This window comes from Dama dama, chromosome 23 (genome assembly GCF_033118175.1).
Source record: "Dama dama isolate Ldn47 chromosome 23, ASM3311817v1, whole genome shotgun sequence".
Classification (NCBI taxonomy): domain Eukaryota; kingdom Metazoa; phylum Chordata; class Mammalia; order Artiodactyla; family Cervidae; genus Dama; species Dama dama.
In genome coordinates this window covers 3,642,490-3,657,188 of record NC_083703.1, presented here as the reverse complement: position 1 = coordinate 3,657,188, position 14,699 = coordinate 3,642,490, and the positions used below count along the sequence as shown (strand labels likewise).

Below are 14,699 nucleotides of genomic sequence, written 5' to 3'. Positions count from 1 at the left end.
TCACTTACATATGGAATCTAAAATATGAGACAAATGAACCTATCTAGGAAACAGACTCACAGACGCAGAGAACAGACTTGTGTTTGCCAAGAAGAGGTGGGAGAGGGACAGACTGTGAGTTTAGGACTAGTAGATGCAAAGTATTATGTAGATGATGGATAAGCAACAAAGTCCTACTGTATAGCACAGGAAACTATATTTAACATCCTGTGATAGGCCATAATGGAAAAGAATTTTAAAAACATGTATGTATATATATAACTGATGCTTTTGAACTGTGGTGTTGGAGAAGACTCTTGAGAGTCCTTTGGACTGCAAGGAGATCAAACCATTTAATCCGAAAGGAAATCAGTCCTGAATATTCATTGGAAGGATTGACGTTGAAGCTCCAATACTTTCGCCACCTGATGTGCAGAACTGACTCATTTGAAAAGACCCTGATGCTGGGAAACATTGAAGGCAGGAGGAGAAGGGGATGACAGAGGATGAGATGGTTAAATGGCATCACCGACTCAATGGACATGAGTTTGAGCAAGCTCTGGGAGTTGGTGATGGACAGGAAAGCCTGGCGTGCTGCAGTCCATGGGGTCGCAAAGGGTTGAACATGACTGAGCAAGTGGACTAAACCAAACTGATATATAATGGAATCACTTTGCTGTACAGCAGAAATTAATACAACATCATAAACCAACTATATTTCACTAAAGGGCTTCCCTGGTGGCTCAGATGGTAAAGAATCTGCCCGCAATGTTGGAGGCCCAGGTTCTGTCCCTGGGTTGAGAAGATCCCCTGCAGAAGAGAATGGCAACCCACTCCACTGTGCTTGTCCATTATTCCATGGACAGAGGAGCCCAGCAGGCTACAGTCCACGGGGTTGCAAAGAGTCGGACACGACTGACTAACTAACACTTTCACTTTCATTTTTTTTTAATTAAAAAAAAATGGGAGTGTCACAATTACTGAGAAAATGTTTTGGAGGACAAAACTGATCATTCATGGAAATGATGGCATTTCCTTTCATAGGGAGCCTCAGAAACTGAGTGGACAACATTCCATGCTGGCCACTTAAATACTGTCTTTTCTAAATTAGGAGAGTGGATTGTATAAATTTTTCTGCTCTCTTTGTACAACTGCAAAGCTACACTACTGCATAAAAACTGAACATTTGCAGTATGTTCTTAATTTTCTTAAATAGAAGTGTTTTCCAATTCCTTGTAAGATTTTCAAGATATACCCCCAAATGTTTATAGCCGAAAAATGAATTAGTGAAAATATAAATAAAACACAGCCTCATTGGAGAATAGAGGGGAGTTCAGAAAAGATGCTGGAATAGTGGAATCTATAAAATATTAGTATGGCGGATGCTATTTTGCTCATGTAATTTCCATTTCTAAGAAATGATGACTTTGTTGCTTTTTAAAATCCAGCTCCTGAGTTTTGTATCATGCCTTTATGGGTTAAATTACATGTTAAAATATGGATCTGAGAAACACATCTTACATCTCTCTATAACCTGGCAACAAAATAAGATTATCCAATTAGGAAGCAAAATGAAAGTGCCAGCCAAACTTGCTGCTGCCTCCTGTTACATTATCCAAGAACATCAAACATGTATACCTATGGCCAATTCATGTATGGCCAAAGCCATCACAATATTGTAAAGTAATTATCCCTTCAATTAAAATAGGTAAATTAATTTTAACAATATTCTTTATAGAAAAAAAGGTCTGGGTATAGACACAGAAATCACATTTTTCAGGCTTACCAGTTTAATGTGTTCTCGCTTCTGGTATTTTTCACTATAATACTGCTCTTGTCGAAGATTAAGCAGCTGCTGCTGTTGTTTATCCTTCAGATCTACTAACTTTTGGGTCATTTCGGCATCCAGGGCAGCAAGGTCTTGCTCAATTGTTGAAGAGACATGGTCAGGGCTGCTGGGTTCTGATCTGCAGAGACAAAGAGCTTGGCTCACAAAACATGCAGTTCAGAGCACGGTAGACAGAGGGCTGCTCAACAAAGTCCTTCCTAGAGAGAGGAATGTGTTTGGAAATAAACAGTCAATAAACCACTTGAGACAGAGGCTGATACCCCAAGGACAAGCTTAGCAACAGAGGGTCTCCAAACATGGAAAGTGGATGAAATCTGTGTTGCTCTACAAAGAGGTAGGGGCTGAAAAGGAAAGCCAGGTAGCTAGGGTTCCTCATGGTGCTGCTGAAGAGGATAAACATCCTTGGAAAAAACAATGTCTAATAAGGACTTTTTGAGGCTTTCAATTTTTTTGACATAGAACGTATAATGCAATTCCCGGCTTCATCTCTTCTATACATTTCCTATACATTTCTCCCATACACTCAGCATTGATAATGCTGTAGGGGAAGTTAAAAAGGTGCTGAATTTTGCTTCCAGATGATGCAGATTGACAGCAGAGAGCCTATGCAGACGGTATGGCAACACTCCCACCTGACATGTTCTGTTTCTTGACATCTCTTAATAGCAAAGAGTTGTCATTAACATAGTTTTCTCTGGGAGCTGAACCAACTTCATTGATATCTCTACCCAAAATGGCACTTTGGTTCCAAGAGAAAGGAGGCTGAATTGAGTTCATTATAATATATTTATCAAGAACTCACTCTGTGGAAGGGGAGTTCCTTTGAGTTATTCATAGAAAATTACACAGATATTTGGAAGTTTAGGACTAATGTTCAAACAAAACAAAGCAATTCTCACTAACTTATTATTGTGCCAAAGTATACAATGTGGTTCCTTCAAATTTTGTGCTCTTACTTCTTTAGGTCAAATAGAAAGAGAGGCAGTGTTGGAAACAGTACTAAGAGCAGGTCTGTTCTTTTCATTTACATAGAAACCTCTGCAGGAAGAACCACCCAGAACATCAGATTCTGTCTCTGCTTTCACTTGTGACCAAGCAGAAGAGGTTTCTAGATTCAGCTGGTACTAACTCCTCTTGCTTTCTCTTTGAATTAGGCCAACACAGTAGTGCCATATGGGGAAGCAGTTGGTAGAAGCTAGTGTTAAGATCCTAATTTGTCAAATAAGGCATTCAGAATTCCCTCAAAGATCTAAACATCAGCATTGCGTGGCAGCATCGAAGTGGCCCTCTATTCTGCACGAATATAAGTCTACTTATCAGCATCAGAGTGCAGGGGTGTTGGTGGGTGACCTCCGTCTTGGCACGAACATGGGATACATTTGTCATCTTCTGTAGGAGGAAGTTGGTGCAGCCAGAACAGAAAGGTGGTGCTTGAATGAGTGACAGCCACCCCGGCAGAGGCACCGGGGTAACATCTCCTGACCACTCAGCAGGTAACAGGGATGTTCTGCTTGGCTTCTGGCTTTCACAATAGGCCAACTAGAAGGTACAACCACCTCCAGTTTGCATCTGAGGAAACTGAGGTCCAGTAAGGCGGTTTTTCTGAGGACACAGTATGAGGGAGCGGCCGTGCTGCTTACCATAGGACAGCCATCTAGAAACTGCAAAGTCTATGCTCTGGGAACCACAGTGTCTGACGGAAACTGTCTTTGAATGATCTGCTCTTTGCAGTAGGTGAAAGCTCAGTTAGATGATGGGTATTTGAATAAGAAACTAATCTAATATGATATTGCACACATGAAACTTACAAACCAACGTTACCTCAATAAAAATACATCTAAAATGTATTTATTAATTCATTTGAAAAGAATAAGCCCATTACAAATTAATAAGTATTAATTCCCTGAGCTTCCCTGATGGCTCAGATGGGAAAGAGCTGCCCGCACTGTGGGAGACCTGGGTTCAACCCCTGGGTTGGGGAGATGTCCTGGAAGAGGGCATGGCAACCCACTCCAGTGTTCTTGCCTGGAGAGTCCTCATGGACAGAGACCCCCAGGCTCGGCGGGGTCGCAAAGAGTCGGACACGACTGAGTGACTAAGCACAAAACACACACACATTAATGTATTTAGTGAAAAATAACTGTACTTTCTAAACACAAAGAAAGTCAGTGGGATTTTATAGACATTATGTCCATTTATTACTCTGAGATGTTCTCAGGATTTTTACATATATCATAGGGAGATGGACAAACATAATCAGATCTCAGTGGCTTTGCCTCTTGGAAAAAAAGTTTCTCCTGATGTATTTTCTGATGCTAGATGCTTAAAAATTTTAATTTGTTTGTTGAAAGAAAGTATAGAAAAATAACCAAGAGATAACGTTTCTGCATCTTCTTCAAAAACAAGGTTGAAGACATGATTCCCTGTTACCTAATGTTGCCTGCATATTATCCAAGAGATGCATTGAACCTTTTTCTTTGTAATTTATTAGTAATACCAGGAAAATGTTTCTTTGTCTTAGAAAATAACCAGATAAGGAGAATTATCTAACCCATATTTCCTTTTCTCAGAAGCTAAGAGCTAACTTCAGGGTTCAAGGACAGAAATTACATTAAATGGTTAGTGCGATCCAGTTGGAATATAATATGGGCCATGTGTTTGATTTTTTTGGACATAGCTATCTTAAGAAGAAAAAAGAAATGAGTAAAATAAATTTTAATAATGTATTTTGCATAGCCTGATCTTTCAGTATAGAATTAAAGTGAAATCAGTATATGTTAATTTAAAAACATGAGTTTTTTAGTGAAGTCTGAATTCTAGTGTGTATCTTGTGCTTGAAAAACATCTTAATTACAGTGTGCCCCTGTTTGTGGCTAGTGACTCGGGTACTAGACAGCAGGTCTGGTAACTGGTAGACAGTCTGTGAGCACATGTGTGTGTACGTTTTGGGTTTTTTTTTCCTACTTCGATAGGATTTCTTTTATGTCTTCTATGATAAGTTACTTCAGTATTCTATTGGAAGTTTGCAGGACATGACTTATAAGTAAATAAATACAGGAATGAACAAATGACTAAATACATAGCACTAAAATAGAAATTCGAGAGAAGTTTTAGGTCAGGCTTTGACTGAACTGTTTGTAACTGTGGGTAAATGTTAAGCCTTTAGTTTTTGGATTCTTCCTTGAAGAATTGACAGCAGTTCACCTAGATGGCTTCTAAGGCTGCTCCAGGTCTAAAAAATGATGATTTTGCAGATTTTAAAAGCCCATGGACTAGATTTTGATTGTTTTAAAATAAAGCACATTTTAAAACATATGTCACAAGATGCATCTGGAAAAGGCCTCTTACCTCTCTCTAACCTGGCATCAGGATTGGAATATTGAGTAAGGAAGTAAAAGGAAGGAATGGTACAGTTTGCCTGACTCAGTTTTTATGCTCTCATATTTTCCCACATCACCACATTAGGCACACAGGGGTGATAACTGAATAGGTCATGTTCATTGCTATGTCCCCACTGGCCGAACAAATGTGTGAGAGATGCTTCTCCCCAGAACTGTCTGAGTATCTGGAGCTGTGGGGCTTAGGCCCTGAAAAAAGCATTATCTGGACAGAGTCTTGTGGGTTTCAGATAGGGCAGGAGAGGGTAGTAGAGATGCTCTTTTCAGCAAGGCCAGCTGCCTCTTCAGCGAGGTTCGAGTCCACAACGAAATGTCACATCCCCCAGGCTGCGTGGTGCGTGCTCAGTCGCTCCAGTCCTGTTCAATCTTAGCAACCCCATGGACCACACGTAACCCATCAGGTGCCTCTGTCCATGGATTTTCCCAGCAAGAATACTAAGTGGGTTGCCATGCTCTCCTCCACCGGGCCTTGCTGACCCCGGGATCAAACTTGTGTCTCCTGCATTGTATAGTAGCTGCAATTCGGCTAGTCAACCAGCTGGTCTTGGGCCTACAGGCTAAAACTCAAGGGTAGAACTTCCTGTGTATCTAGTCTCAAAATCTGGTCAAATAAAGAAATTCACAAGCAAAAGTGAACTGAGGGGACACCAGAGCTGTAGAGAGAGGAGGGGGTTGGGTGGCTTTCCTTCTTGCAGTGGTATAGATCCAAAACATGGTACAAAACACTGAAAATTCGTCAACTATATTTCAATTAAAAAAATCAAGTAAAGGCCACAATATGACAATTTGCAAAGAAGAAATATAAATTGACAATAAATATGCCAAAAATTCAACTTAATGAAAAGGAGTGCAGATTAAGATACTAAAAGCATCACTTTTTCCTCCATCAATGTGCACTTTCATATCTTGCTGATAGCTACAAAGTGAAACAGAACAGTCTTTAAATTGATCTAGGGATCTCATTTCGAGAATTTTAAGAAATAATTCAGAATATATGAAAGATTTATCGGTACATATTTATCACTACATTTCTTGTAATAGCAAATAATAAAAAAAACAACCCTTATGTTCAACAATAGAAAATCATCTAGATAAATTGTGGTTTGTCCATTAAAAAAAAAAAACATTGAAAATACACGCAGATGCCTCTCTTCCTTTATACTATAAAACAAAGGAAAAATACCCGCTCAACTTACTTTTTCTTATTGTCCTTTTTGGCTGTCTTTTCCAGAGCTGCTCTCCTTCTCAAGTAGTCGTTCTGGATTTCATTGTATTTCGTAGTGTGCTCTTTGATGAGGTCGGTGGTTTTCTTGTGGTGTCTCTTCACCAGCTCTTTCATTTCCTTGTAGTGCTTCTTCTGAAGCTTCACAAACGACTTCTGCTGCTTCAGCTCTTCAATCGTCTGCGCTTCTACTTCTGCAACAAACGGGCATGAGAGCCGAGAGGGCGCGAGGGCCGGGCGCGCAGAGCCGCGGGTGCCGAGCAGTCGCCGGTCCGACCCCGGCCCACCGGCTCGGGGGCAGCGCTCGGCGGTCAGAGCGTGCTCCCGGCCGCGGCTATGGCTTGCCAACTTTGTGACCATGTTACTGAGCTTCTCAGACTCAGATTCTTCACCGGTAAGTTTTTTAAACGTTAGGGTTCCCTGGAAACAGGGCCCAAAGGAGGGATTCAGGCGTGTGTGATCTACTGCGGGGCCCTCAGAAGGTGAGGGAGCGCAGCGGGTACCGAAGCGGCCGCCGCTGATGCGGTCTCGGCCGGGGTCTGCCTCTGCCTGGCCCCAGGGTGCGCTCTGGAGCTGCGAACTGGACTACAGAGTCAGTTTCCTCTTGAAGCAACATACTTGGCCATGTCAGTGGGAGAGGCATAAATTGCCTGGAGAGGGGGCTTCCTTTCAGCTGGGGGCAATTGTCTTTCTTTTTTTTTGATGAAAGATCTCCTGCACAATCTTCAGCTCTCCCTGTGGTTTGCTAATGTTTGCAAATAGCACTTCATCTGCTTTGATACAAATCTTTGATGCCTAGAACATCAAATGCATCAGGGCATTGTCAGGGACACAGCCGTGTAACAAGTAGCTCAAATGGATATAATGAGACATGCTGCATGCTCGAGTACCTGACACGGCAGCTAGATATTTCTCAGATGAGAAATCCCTCTTCCTGATCAGTGTGCCTTCCATGAAGGCAGTTTTCAAAAGCAGAGGAACTCCTGAGCTGTTAGCAACCAACATTCACTACAGCTGGGAGCTGGGTGCACCAGATGGTAGAGGCAACTTGGATGGGCACCAAAAGGATTCACTTTAAGGATCCCACACTTTCTATTTCTTAAGGTTGTTATGGTGATGATGAAATGAAAGAATTAATGCAGTTTTTAACAGTTTCTGGCTTAACAAATGTTTGCACAGGTTCTTGAACACCATTTCTCAGGGGCACTATTCACAGGATAGACATCATAGGTTTGTATGTTTATCACAACATTGCTCCAGTATAAATCAGTAAGATGAAGGAAGGTCCTTGCTGTGATTTGCCCAAAGGGACCATGAGGTTAGTGGTAGCTTACATGACTACATAGTGTTTTATTTAATGCTAAGAAAACACTTAATGTGACAGAACTTGATCTTAAAACAGTCTGTATTTTATTGATTTATTTAATCAATTTTAGAATATGCACTTAAAAATATGTTAACATTTCTAAAACTAAGATGCATCATATAGTCAATGGATAGTCACAATTTGTTGGTGCTTTTCCTTCTTGGCAGTCCATGAGTAACGGGGTACCTTAAAATGGACGGTGCCTTAAATTCAATGAATTATCATTTATTTAGACCTGGATTAAGTCATGGTTCACATATTTCCAATCCTTTGATGTGAACTTTCCACTTCTGGGAACAAAAATAAGTTATTATAAATATTTAGCACTATCAAGAGATTCAGAGATAATATATGCCATGAATAACAACAGACCTAAATAGAAAATGAAATGTCTAGTGGATAAACATTGATATCAGAGTAATAATTTATGTTCTTAAATGCTAAGGTCTTTAAGCAATTGAAATATGCTTCCCTTTTAATAATGGATCTATTCTCCTGACATTCAGTTCCTTTTCAGAAGGAGGCTGGGGAGAGAAACAGGTCCATTTGTTTAATGGTTTCCCTCAGGCCCAAATGGACTCATTATGGTTGCATAATGACTTATTATGTTAAAATTTATAATCCTAAGGAATCACTGCCATTTTGGTGACATATTCAACCCCACTTATTTAAAAATGATGTGCAATGTGTCAGCTGTGGCAAGTTTAGGAACGAGGTTCCAGGTGTTCTAACTTATGATTAAAAATAATCCCACTGAAACTACTACTTTTAAAAAAATCTGTGAATAAAAGCCTAATTTTTGAATATGTCCTTAAACATAAAGAAAATGTCCATTTATATAAAGAAATAGATAGCACTCATAAACAAACCACCCTGATATAATCACTGCTAATATATCAATACAAATACCCACTTTTCATTTATGCATTTGTGTATTTTTAAATAATATTACAATCATGCTCTGATTTATTTCTTTTTCTCTTGTTTTATGTGTGAACACTTCATTGTTTCTCATGGAATGAAGTCTATAAACACATGTTTTCATACATTCCTAAAATAATTTTTGATGCATATTTTAGGTGTTATTTTGGTGAAATCATAAATACACATTCCTTTCAATTTTCACAAAGTGAATAGGCTTCTATAGCCACCACTTAGACCAAAATCAGGATATTATCAGAACCCCAGAGGCCTCTTTGTGGTTCCTGCCCTCACACCCACCCTCCATGTAGAATCCAATCCTTGTTTCTAAGAACACAAATTACTTTTGCCTGTTTTTGAACTTTATGTAGCTGGGATCATAAAGAACGTGCTCTTTTGTGCCTGTCCTCGTTTATCCAACATTATGCTTATAAATTTTATCCATGTAGTTCTGTGTAATTGTCGTTTATATCTACAGATGAATCCTATTTTATTCTGTCACTAAATCACAATTTATTTATCCACTCTACTGGTTATGGATATTTGGGTTGTTTACGGTTTGGGCTTCTGACCCATAGTTCTGCTTTTGGTGTACATTTCTGTTGTATGTTGGGCCAATATGCTACATATTGGCTATACACCGCTCACTTTATTAAAGAAAGCTCATACCAATTTTAGTCCTACTAGTTTAAGAAACTTACTGACTATAAAATAGTTCCAAACTGTATTATCATTCCTAAATACCATGTATTCTATGGTCACAAATAGTCTGTGTTCTGCATTTCTAAAACATGCTTTATTTTGGGTGCTTCGGGAAGACTGCATTCCTGTTCATTGGATCACATTTCCAACATGAAACTACTCCTTGATTCCAAAATATATGAAAGTATGTAATTTTTTATATCAATAAGGTCCTATCTGCCAAGTATGGTTACTTCTCTGTGATTACATTATGTAACATGGGTTGAACCAGGATATATCTGTAGATGGTTTTAGAAGAGAAATACCGATCATGTTATATTTCAAAGACAAAATTTCCTCCTCCCCTCTAAATACTTAAACTGTGTAATATTCAGGCGCCTAAATCCATAGGGGGGAAGATGGTATTTACCTGTTAAAACACTCTGAATAAGATCTTCTGTTTTGGCAGGTGCCTTTACAGAACCTAAAATAAAAAGACAAAATAAATAGCCTTCTATAACTTTTAAAATTATCTTCTCCCTGTAAAACAAGGTTTGGCTCTGGTCTCTAAGTTTCTTTATTACAGATTACAAATTCCTGAAGAAAATTATCATAAAAACTTTCTAAGAAATGTCTTCACTTTGTAATTTTGGGTCAAACAAATTAAATGTGAATCTATGTGCTCCATTTGTAGAGAGAAAGGACATCTCTCCACTTTGAATCAAAACTCTGTCAACAAATTCGGTTTTGACAATGCTACTGCCACCTTCTGGCAAAATCAGGAATGACAAGTGGTCTTTTACAAAGACCACTGGTAGGTCAGCGGGCAGGAACAAAGTTGCAGGCAAGACCTATTGGGTGCCAAAGTCACTGGTCAAAAGTTTAAGGAGAAACAGGATAGTCTCATGGTCTTGAAGTCTCTCCCCCAAGATACAGGGAGAAAGGAGAAAAGTACAACTATAAAGGGGGAAAGTGCAACTCTAAGTGGAGAAATCAGGCAGATGGCACCTTAACCAAGTGACCCAACATGAGGTACAACATCAGGTGTTCCTGACATGATGCTCTGAGAACAGCATCGTTTCTGTGACGTTCCTGTCACAAATGCACACCTCCAATCTAACCATGAGAAGGCATCGGGCCAATCCAAACTGAGGGGCCGTCTATAAAATAGCGGACCAGTGCTCTAAAAGTGCACAGGGCATGGAAAAATGAACAGACTGAGGGACTGTTGCAGAGTCATAGAGGCTAAGGACACATGACAATACAGTGTGGGGTCCTGAGTTGGAACCTGGAACAATAAAGATATTAGTGGAAGGCAGGTGAAGTTCAAAGTCTATGGTTTAATTCAAGGCATTGTGCCAATTTTAATTTCCTGGTCTGACTCTGACAGATGTTACCACCAGAGAAGAGGAGTCCATTTTGGTAATGTATTCTGTGTTATTTTAAAAATGATTCTGTAAGTCAAATGATTCTAAAACACCCAGTTAAAAAAATCAAATGCTAAAATGATAGGTTTTCTCTTACTCTCAAGAGCACAAAGTTATTCGCTATTTAAATGACTTATTCATATCCTAGAGACACAGAGAATGTTTGTACTTGGCACATAAAATCTTCATTTGAAAATATCACTTCTTGTTTATACCTAAGCCACTCCTTAATATTCTTAATTTCAAGAATCTCCTTTCTTAAGTAGCCTCAATAGGAGCAGAGAAGCTAAAGGGAAGAATTTTAGGATCATGGAGAATGGTGTCAGTCTTGCCTTCACTCTACATTAGCAACGTGGCCTTCGAGAAGTAACTTATTTCTGCAATTTAAAACTGCAATTTATTCATCTGTACTACGGGGATGATGGTGGAATCAGCCCTCAGAGGCTTGGTCTGAGAGTGAAATGAGATAATCCGTGGGAAGGGCTGAGCATGCTCAGCACGTGGTTGGCACTTAAAATTAGTGAAAAGTGAGTTGGAGAAAGATGGGAAGGAATTCTTGGTAGAGACTTAACTTAGTGAAGTAGAACTAATAATGTACTTCTAAAGCATAGAGTATAAGGTGTTTGAAGAGCCCCTCACACACCCTGCCAGCAGATGGACCAAAATCCATCACTAAATAAAGACATGCGGAAGCTGGGTGATATTTGTTTTGGTTTCACAAGTTATCAGCAGAGCCAGCACTTACAAGTCTCATAAGAAGGCCTTACGAGTCCTCCCTCCCTTCTGTCATTCATCCTCAGCAAACATTTCTGGACTGCCTCCTAGTCCATGTATCCCCCTTGTCTGGTGATGCTAACTCAGTCATGCTGCCCCTTTTGGTGTGGATGCACTAGAGACTGCTGGTTACGTAGGACAGCTCTTTCCTCGGAATGTTTACCTGGAGCTGGTTGGCTGTGGAGAGCCTGGGAGGGTGGTTTGGGTGTCAGGGACGTCGTGTGATTCACCCCGTTTTCTGCTGGAGTTGGCCTGGCTTCACTCGGAGCTTCTGACGGTGTTTCCCCAGGATCAGCCTAAAATCATAGACATCCTTTTGTTTTCCACACTTCTTACTGTTCTTTTGTTACCTTCTGAAACCCACAAAGTTACAATTGATGCCATATCCACAACTCATTTGGACTCTGAAATATCACATCTGAAACTATGTGGAGAGCAGGGTAAAAACAGCATGGTATTGAACCATGATTGTGGTAGGTTAATTGTATTAAAGGCCCAATATCTACGCCTTCTGCTGTTCCTGGCCCTTGAGTGTGTCCTCCCATACTGACAGTGGAATTAAGCATGAGATTTGCTTTGGTCAAATGAAAGAGTAGCAAACTTAATGTCAGCAATGGATTGAAAAGCCATGTGCAGATGTTTCTTCTCTTTCTCAGACCCTTGCTATAGCCATGGAGCATGAGAATCCACGTGGAGGCAAGCTGAGTCAAATAGGCAAGGACATCCTGGACCAGGCAGCCCCATGCTGACCATGGAAACTTAAGTGAGTCTAGCTCAGATGAGCTTAGTCCAGATCAACAGAACTGCTCAGCTAACTAAATGACTCATGAATAATAATAAGCAGTTGGTGTTGTAAGCCACTAAATTGGAGGACTATTTGTTATGCAGCGGTAGCCAATTGACAGTGCTTATAAGCATAGATTTTAGAGTCAGACTTATCTGGGTTATAAGGCCCTGCCACTTATTAATGGTGTGATATTGAGCAAGTCACTTAATTGTCTGCCGTTCATTTTTATCATCTTTATTGATGAGGATATGTATTGGACTGGCCAAAAAGTTCATTTGCATTTTTTGAAACACAAAAAAACTCAAACAAACTTATTGGCCAACTCCATATGTACTGGGGATCATAATACTATCTACATGGTAACATTGCTTAGAGAATCAAATAAGTTACTATTTATAAAGTGCTTAGAATAATTCCCGGCACAGACAAAATATGTGCATGTTAAACAGATAAGACATTTAAGCTTGTATAACACTACCAGTGAATAATAGTAACAAATACCTTAACACCTGTGAAATCTTTACTCCATTCCCTACAGCAGCACATCTGCTATGCGCTATGCAAACGTTTAATGTTTGATGAATAAATGTTCATCTTTATAAAAACAGTTGCCTCCATGATTATATACCATCTTGGTGCTTTCTGGGGTTCTGCAATTCTTTTCTCAGAATTACCTTCTGAGTTCAGGGCAGATTTTCCTGATGATGAGGCTACCCCAACGCTCTATTTTGTAGTATCATTAAAAATATATATTAGGAAATGGCCAGAAGTCATTTGGAGCCCAATGTTGTGACATTTTGTCATGTAATTACAGAAAGCAGGTTGTCTTACAATAGCATTTTTAGAAAATGTAATATGAGAATGAAAATAATTACTCTCATTGTCACAAGTGGCTTTTTTAAAATTTATTTTAATTGGAGGCTAATTACTTTACAATATTGTAGTGGTTTTTGCCATACAAGTGGCTTTTAATCTGTCCCCCAAAGCATCTTTAAAACACATGTTCCAACACTGCTTTTGGTGATGGATGGCAAACTTATTTTAATTCAGCAAACAATCCCTGTTTACCTACCACAGCCTGCTCTGCTCAGAGCTGTGACACTGAGATGCAAGAGATGAGCTGGGGTCAGTGGTGGTGGTGGGCGGGGAGGCAAGAACCTAGGCCTTGGAACTCATGATACAGAACTCTAGCTTCTGAAAGACAGCTGCTCCAAATAGGGAGGTTCTGCTGTGTTTGTGTTACTCAGTCATATCCATCAGGAAAATTCTCCTTGGAAGCATGATGCCCAGGAGGGGATTGCATATTTTTTGTTCAGCAAGAGACTGCAACCTGAAGGCTTATGGTTCAAATAGAGTGCATGGAAATGCTCACTTAAGTGTTGCCAGATTTTAAAATGAAGGAGATTTTACCTTAATAAAATGGATTTCTTACTTCACTTGAAAAATCATATAGGGCACCGCTGGGCCTGCATTCTCACTCTGAGAGAGAACAGAGGGGTTTCTGCCCCTTTAGCACACTTCCATCTTACTCATTTACCTGCCTCAGTTCTGTAGGTATTGGGTTTGCAGGAGACTCTTGAGAAGAATAAGCTATCATAGACGTTTGACCACAAAATTCCTAAAGAAAGTGTATTTACATTGCACAGAAGCGAGCTGAAGTAAAGGGAGTGTTGGAAAGAGGACTGGGTCATCGGCAAAGTTACCCCCAGCTTTGTCCTCTGGCTTGAATACTGTGAGGGTAAACTTTTCTGCCTCCCAGTTGTAGGGGGTCTCCTAGACTCAGCTGCCTGGGAAGTAGGGACTGAAGGTGCTCTGTTCCATGGGCAATCTGGAACCCATTTATATCTAGGCAGGTTTCTGGAACCACGTGGGGAATAAACCAGATTCTTCCCAGTATGACAGCTGGCTGATACTAGCCATCTGGAGGAGGAGAGGGAAGAGGAAATTTTGATGGAGCTAAGAATGGAGGTGGTGGAAAGTCAGTTTCTATGAAGGCAATCATGTGTGGTTTCTTTTTGGCAGTTACGAGGAGTGTCAGGGGCTCTCAGGCTGGAGGCGTATTCAAAATGAATGCAGAAGGTTATTTCACCTGTATCCAGTTTGCAGGTATTCCATGGAGATGTGTGCCCTTGGGAAATCAAGTTCAATCATTAACTCTAGTTGAGCTGCAGGAAATAGAAACCTCTGCTCATCAAGGGTGTGTAAGACATTCCAGAAATTGATATAATGTATGAATTCAAAGACATTTTTTAAAAAGCAGATACATGTTGTCTTTCCCTTAAGAATTCACCTTGC

The 14,699-nt window shown here is 40.1% G+C and overlaps 1 protein-coding gene across 2 annotated transcripts in view; it reads right to left on the bottom strand.

The window, feature by feature from the left end:
- PLCB1 (phospholipase C beta 1) overlaps window positions 1-14,699 on the bottom strand; it is an 827,705-nt gene that overhangs the window by 119,029 nt on the left and 693,977 nt on the right. For both annotated transcript variants that reach the window (XM_061125923.1, XM_061125924.1), the window contains exons 24-27: window positions 11,781-11,913; window positions 9,847-9,900; window positions 6,423-6,642; window positions 1,766-1,946 (exon numbers count right to left, since the gene is read on the bottom strand). In XM_061125923.1, coding sequence (XP_060981906.1) covers window positions 1,766-1,946; window positions 6,423-6,642; window positions 9,847-9,900; window positions 11,781-11,913 — 588 coding nt within the window. The remainder of the gene's footprint in view (window positions 1-1,765; window positions 1,947-6,422; window positions 6,643-9,846; window positions 9,901-11,780; window positions 11,914-14,699) is intronic.